Source organism: Pongo abelii, chromosome 5 (assembly GCF_028885655.2).
Source record: "Pongo abelii isolate AG06213 chromosome 5, NHGRI_mPonAbe1-v2.0_pri, whole genome shotgun sequence".
Classification (NCBI taxonomy): Eukaryota; Metazoa; Chordata; class Mammalia; order Primates; family Hominidae; genus Pongo; species Pongo abelii.
The window spans coordinates 140,908,746-140,915,827 of NC_071990.2; the positions used below are offsets into that span (position 1 = coordinate 140,908,746).

The 7,082-nt window shown below is 46.5% G+C and overlaps 1 protein-coding gene across 1 annotated transcript; it reads right to left on the bottom strand.

Annotated features, from left to right (window-relative positions):
- Window positions 1–3,532: 3,532 nt before the first annotated feature.
- On the bottom strand, window positions 3,533–5,944 carry CITED2 (Cbp/p300 interacting transactivator with Glu/Asp rich carboxy-terminal domain 2). Its single transcript, XM_009242306.4, has 2 exons — window positions 5,698–5,944; window positions 3,533–5,237 (listed from the first exon to the last, which is right to left on the bottom strand). Exon 2 carries the CDS (start codon window positions 5,227–5,229, stop codon window positions 4,408–4,410), a length of 822 nt encoding a protein of 273 aa, XP_009240581.1. The 5' UTR covers window positions 5,230–5,237; window positions 5,698–5,944; the 3' UTR covers window positions 3,533–4,407.
- Window positions 5,945–7,082: the final 1,138 nt, after the last annotated feature.

A 7,082-nucleotide genomic window follows, 5' to 3' on the forward strand; every position in this document is an offset into this window, starting at 1 on the left:
CCAGTCCATTGCAATTAAAATTCTGACATTGCCATTGTTCCTTCTATTCTAGGGGGAGAAGACAAACAGAGCCCATGATAATAGGGGTTCACTGGCTAAGTCATTTGATGTGCTACCTATTGTTCTCTTCTAGAGGCTCAGCCTCAACCTGCCTGGGAGCGCTGATTTTGATGATAGTGGTACAGTCCCAAAATGATAAATACCATCTCTGAAGCATGCATTTCTGAAGAGGTGTAATGCTGCTTTCATGCTAGCAAAACAATTCCACTGCAGAGGAAAAAATTGCCAATGGCATGGGTCCTAAATTCCTTGAATTCTAAATTTATTTATTTTTTGGAGACAATGTTATCTGCCCGGTTTATTTTAAAGTAAATTTTACTGACTCAATTAGACAGCAACACTCATCCTCATTAAAGATCCTGCAGTCCTTTCACAAGATTAGGGCTGGTGACTTGGTCACATTCCAATGTAGATAATTGCATTCTGCATTCCTGGATATTTTCCTCCACCTTTCCAACCTCATACCATCAAATGCATTGTTATTTACCCTTACTGCAAATCAACAGTCCTGTTGTGGAGGCGCCGAGGGTTTGCCATCCCCTCAGTTTACAGGCTAAAGCATCGGCCCAAACCACTGCTCCTTACACTTTTAAAAGAAAACCCCTTAGGTAATGCATATTTTCAAATATGAGGCAAATCTCAATTATGCACACTTAATCATAGGTTAAGGTTTTTGGTAAGTAAAATATTCTTATTTTATAAAGGATGTTTATTTTGGAATCTTCTTTGATTTAAAAAATGTGTTGCTCGAAAATGTGCTGTTTGCTCAAAGAAGAAAACAAAGTCTTCGGAAATGGCAACAAAACAAACAATAAAGCGAAAAAGCTCTTGAGGAAACAGCTTTTCATTGACCTTCTAAATAAATTCCACAAGGGGGCGAAAACACCTAATGGTCCGGGGCTGCAAAGTTTTTATTGCAAAGCTGGCCACCCATAATAGATTAGTGGATTAATATTTTTCTCTAAAGGATCTGGCCTTTAATGTTGACATCAATTTATAGCCATCCCAGGCGTTTACAGTAGTAAAAGGCATGGAGACCATAAACTTCACAATAGATGTCAGCCTTCTGCTACTAGTGCTCTAGCCCAGCACCCCATAAACAGTGGTGATTAGGTAACTGTTCTTCAAAGACCCATCCATAGCTCTAACGTCTTTATCAGCTCCCGCAAAGATACTGTCACGAGGATTTTATCAGGCACAAGACAGAAGTACACGTTTTTATTAATGTGGACTTATTTTTCTGACATGTAGCTATGAGGTTGCACTGCAGCTTATCATTGATCTCTTCTTGAAAATCAAGCATGGAGTGTCTATTTTTGGGCAAAGCTTAAAGAACAGAAGCTCTCTTGTATCATATTAGAACTTTTTGACAAACAGCCAAGGTACAGAGGTCAAATTTCCCCATATACTATAAGCAACTTAGTAGGAAGCAAGACCACAAAAGGTTTTGCAAATGTCTGCCAGTAGCCGGGTGATCTAGGTCACTGTACAGGTTTCATTAATCAGGTTGTTGAAACAAGGAGTTATTTTTCTCTGCTTAAAAGACCTGCAGATATCACGTAGAATCTGCTCAATTGTTGATCAAGAAAGAGTTTTTAATGAAACAGAGATCATTCAAGTGAATTGGGGTGGGGGAGCATTTGTATTTGTACTGAAGACAAATTGTGCTTTTTAGCCCAGCTCCTCTGTTTGAGTCCTCTGTTCTGGTAGGGATGGGCTCAAGATCTAATAATAGTTCCTTGGGCTCTGCATCTCCACATACGTGTTCCGGCGTTTGAGCAGCAGGAGGAATTTAGTGACAGAGCAGGTGTTGTGGCTTATTCCCTGGCAGAATAAATGGTGAAGGGTGGTGGCAAAACAATTCTTTTGCTTCTTTATGCAAAAAAAACAATGCGTTTAATCACTTTCCTTTTTTCCTGGCACTAGTGAAAAAGGATTGGAGTTGCTGTATTAATATGTATGCAAACATATTTTTTCATTTGAGCCTCTGGGAAAAAAAAAAAAGGGAGAAAGAAAAACTTACTGTGAAAATGCTTAGCTAGAAAGATTTATTGCTGATTGCAGATTTAGTATTGACATGTCTTAGCTGAAGAAAACTTCAGCTTTAACTATTAATGTGGAAATCTGGATCAGCTTTTAAAGTAGGGTAAAAAGAGTTTTGGATGATTCAGTATATTTATTTGAACATAATTTTAAATAAGAAAGTGTCAATTATAGAGGTATATAAAAAACCCAGTGGAGTGTGTGCATTTTAATTTTACATGGCCTGCCTTGGAAATAGAATTATAAAATGTAGGTGATCTGAATTATACTTAAAGCAGCCTTTGTGCCCAACTTACTCTCTCGTAACACTTCTAAATATCCGCTCCTCCTGATTTCTTATAAAATATGGAATTTAAGATGAGAATCAGAGTCTAAATGAAATGTTCTTTTAAAGCATTATTTATAAGATTTTCCTCAACCTACATTTTTTACTTCCCCTAGTAAGTTGCGTACAAAAGTCTGTATTTTTTCTTGAAGGTAGGTGTGTTGCTCTTATAAACGTAAGTTAAGCCATGAAAACATGAAGGAGAAAACAAAATAAAATTCCTTCTCCTTCCACCTGAGATAATTTGAGATTTTCACAATATTACTTTTTCCTTTGCTTGATTATATAAGGCAAAACTTGACACCCACTTAGTTGTAGCTATGGTCTTCTTGATAAGACATCTATCTAGGTAAAATTAAAGTATAATTTTCAGGTGATTTGCATCCCATGCATGCAACAGGAAAACTCAGAATTCAGGAAAACAGGGCATGCTTAAGAGGGAACATCTTGTAAAAGATTGTAATTTGACCTTTGAGTCAACTTGAATACATTTTAAATATTATAGGACAAAACGGAAAGCCTCAAGGTGGAATTCTGCCCCATCTTCCTCAGAACTATAAACCAGTCAGACACTGTTTCAGAGATTACGCTAGAAAATATGTACCTATCCTTGGCACTTTTGCTGAGAAATAAAACTCTCACCACTGGAGATAAAGGTAGATTTATATTTAATGCCACCCCCATCATCAATCAATCAGTATATTATTCCAATCTACCTCCATTTAAGTAGTTGAGTCAGGTATAAACAGAAACACTTGATTTTTTTGCCTCCTGCCCATTGAAAAAGATAATGTTGAGTATTGCAAACCTTTCTAACTCTGGAGTACACTTGATATGATGGCAATTAAGAAAAAAAAAAAAGCACTGTGACAACTTTGCAGCTTTTGATTAAAGCACACCAAGAGGCATGTTACAATGATAACAATGAAGCATTATGCCAATTATGTTAAATCCTGCTCTCCGCTTAAGCTCATCATGACCTGTTTTAGTGTCCTGTAATTTATCCTTTGGAATGCTTACTCTCATCAATAGTGTTCAACTCAAAGACGGGGAAAAAAGCCACCAAAGGGAACAACCACCCCCAAATGACTTCTAGAAAACAAGTTATTTCTTAACTTTTTATTGACATTGGCAAATTAAAATAGAATAAATTAACAAGTATTTTTTCAAAAAAATGTTTTGTACAAAAATACTGTCAAAATTTCCTAAAAAGCTTTCAACACAGTAGTATCTTTTCATGTACTGAATATAACTATTAGCACAGTGTCAAAAATGTTGAAGACAGAAACAAAATAAAAATCTGTGAAATGTTTGCCACTGACGACATTCCACACCCTATTATCATCTGTACATATGGGGGTGGGGGGGCGGCGGGGGGGACAGCCAACTTGAAAGTGAACAGTATGACTTTCCTGATCCAGAACAGTTTGGCCCACATCTGTTTAATCTTCCAGTTTAGCATATTTTAAAAATTAGTCTGTACTCAAATGCATAGTTAAAAAAATGAAGCGAGATGGCAGAGTTTGTGCAGTAATATCTGCCCTTCGAAGTTCATGCAACCAACTAATGCAATTTTTCCTTTCACTCGTAAATCTGAATGCAGTTCAGTCACTTGATACCATCTACAAAATCCACAAGATTAAGCAGTTTGCCAAGATTAATATCTAACAGTTGAGCACTGGAGAAAGTGAGGGAAAGGAGTAAAAACAAACAACGAAAAAGACCAAGTTAGCTAGATATTTCAACTACATCAGGGAGGTGAGTGTCAAGGCTACAAAAACGAAACAAAAACAGGAAAAAAAAAAGTGGCAGCAATTTTTTTTTAAACCAATTTGTACAAGTTTATAGTTTACTTTGTTTCCAAGTTCTCAAACCTTTCAAGATCTGAAAAGTGAGATACTGTGTCTAAGGGAATGTTTCTTTTAATTCACGCCGAAGAAGTTGGGGGTTTGATTTCTTTCGCCGGGGTTTCGATCGAGTCAACAGCTCACTCTGCTGGGCTGCTGTTTGCACACGAAGTCCGTCATAAAATCAAACTCGTTTTGCCCCAGCCAGAGTTCGGGCAGCTCCTTGATGCGGTCCAAACCCATTTCTATCACCAATGACATAAGAACTTCCTCGTCGATGAAATCAGTGTCTATGACATTGGGCGGCAGCATTGCAGCAGGGACGTGGGCCACGGAGGCGGGCATGTTGCTGCTGCCGCTGCCGCCGCTGCCGCCGCCGCTGTTGCTGCTGCCCGCGCCGCCGCCCGAGCTGCCGCCAGAGCCGCCGGGGGTGCTGCTGCCGCCCGAGCCGCCGGGGGTGCTGCTGCCGCCGCTGTGCTTGGGGTTGCAATCTCGGAAGTGCTGGTTTGTCCCGTTCATCTGGTGGCCTGCAGCAGGGTGCAAATCCGGCATGTAGTGGTTGTGGGGGTAGGGGTGATGGTTGAAATACTGGTTGTTGAGCTTCTGCAGCTGCATGCTGGCCGGCAGGGAGCCTCCCTGGCTGGCCACCGGGGGACCCATGAACTGGGAATTGTTAAACCTGGCCGCGGGGGCCAGCGCGCTCGGGGGGTGCCCTCCGTTCACAGTCCCCGGCCCCATCGCATGCCTGATGCCGCTCGTGGCATTCATGTTGCCCGCGCCGTAGTGTATGTGCTCGCCCATTAGGGCGTTGAAGGCGTGCTGGGGCTGCTGCTGCTGGTGGTGATGGGGGCTCGGGAACTGCCCCATGCCCATGCGGTGGGCAGGGTGATGGTGCAGCCCATTGGTGCCGTCGGGGAAGCGCCCGTGGTTCATGGCCATCATATGGTCTGCCATTTCCAGTCCTGGAAGTGAAAAGGGCAGATGATGAGACCCCCGCCACACGTGTCGCCCACCACAGCGCACCCCACTTTTGCCCGCCTCTGCCCCCCAGGATTCCCGGGCGCACGTCGGCTGCGAACCACCACCCCCAAGATCCCACTAGCAGCCCGTGCACCCCGGCTAGCCACCACGGAGGAGCTGCCACTCATAACACAGCCGGGCGCTGCACAAACAGCCCCTTCCCCTGCGATCGGGCGGGGGGACCCGAGCCCACACCCCCTCTGCTCCCCGAAGTGGCCTAATAAAGGAAGTGCCCCGTAGCCCTGCCGCGAACTTCAGGCATTAAATCAGCCCTCCTCATCCTGTTGTTGCACATCCTGTTGTTATTCCCCAGCTTCGCCTCACGCTCTTCCTCCGGGCAAACCCTGCCCTCGGAGGACTGGGCTGGCAGGAGCCCCAGCCAGCTTCGCCCGTCGCGCTTACCTTCCGTTTTTGCGATTTCTGCTCCGAAGACCGAGGGCGGGCTCGTCGGGTCCAGGACCGGCTCAGCAGCACATAGAGGGGGCCTTCCTGGCGTGCAAAGCGCTTCGCTGTCGCGATGTCGGCGCCGAGGTCTCGCAGCGGCCGCTGGGGCAAATTCAGAGCCGTTCCCTTTTATTTCCCCTCCGCTGCCCTCACAGCTCCGCAGGACCGCCCGGCAGCTGCCAACAATGAGCTGTGTTTCTTAGGGCTTTGGCCACAGTTAATATAGCATTCCAGGAAGGGCGGAGCAAGAGCCTCCAGGTCGGGCGGCGCCAAGATGCGGATTCCGGAAAACCGCGGACACCCTGGACCGGATCCGGGAGCCGCGTCCCCGCCGCCCGCGGCACGTGCGCAGAGGCTGCGGGGCCCGGGGGCCGCCCAGTAGCCCCGTCGCCCCCCGACTCTGGTTTCTTCCCGGCCCAGAAACGCGAGGTTGGCTCAGCCACCCCCGAGGCAGGGGGAAAATCCTCCCCTGCCGCCCCGCCCGAAGGTAGCGCCTGCCGGGATAGGAACGAGAAGAGCTCACCGCCCCCATCAGGCTGGATCTACCCCACCCCCAGCTCTCTCACTCGGTTCACCTAGCGATCTGGCCAGCTCTCTACGGGAAAAGGGGACTCTACCAGCGTCCCCCGCCCTCCAGAGTGCCCTTCTGCCTCCCCGGTTTTGCAAAAGCTTCCCCAGGCAGCGAAGAATGGCTGTGCTTCCTCAAGTTGGGTTTTAAAGACCCGGACAAATAATGCGCCCTTTCCTGAGCGCGCCTTCCTAGGCTGTGCCTTTGTGTTTTCATACGGGCAGTGGGTAGACCTACTCTAGATCACCGCGTGTAGATGCATTTTTTTCCTCCACTCCTTTCAAGGACAAGAGCTGGGGGCGGGGAGCGGCAGCGGCTGCAGGTGGACGGAGCGCGCTCGCGGGCCCGGCCACCTCCGCTCCCGCGCCCTGGAATTCCAGTCCGCGCTTTCGGGCCCGCCCGCCGCTCCCGGGGTACGTGTGCTTCTGCTAAGTTTGCGTTTGCAGCTCTTGGTAGCTTTGGCATCCGAGCTGAGGCGTCTCTGCTCTGTAAACAAACTCAGCGATCCTCGTCCCCAGATCCACCTTTTTGCACATACACAGTTACTTGCTTCTGCTGTTGCCCTGGATCCGGGAGGTGGGGGTGTGTGCAAACTTGCAGAGCCTCCCTCCGGGCTCTGCCTGACGGTTTGGGGTTGATTTAGAAGCAAACGGGTTTGTAATTAAGAAATTTGAGGGCTGAGTAAGGCTGCTCTTGCTGGAAAAGGAAAACAAATAGATAACATGGTAATCGCTTTGTAAATGAAGTCGTTCTGGAGGTGGGCACGTAGCTGCAC

Bases quoted from the DNA above. Each gene is read 5' to 3' on its own strand.
- CITED2 (XM_009242306.4), bottom strand. From the start codon at position 5,229: ATGGCAGACCATATGATGGCCATGAACCACGGGCGCTTCCCCGACGGC.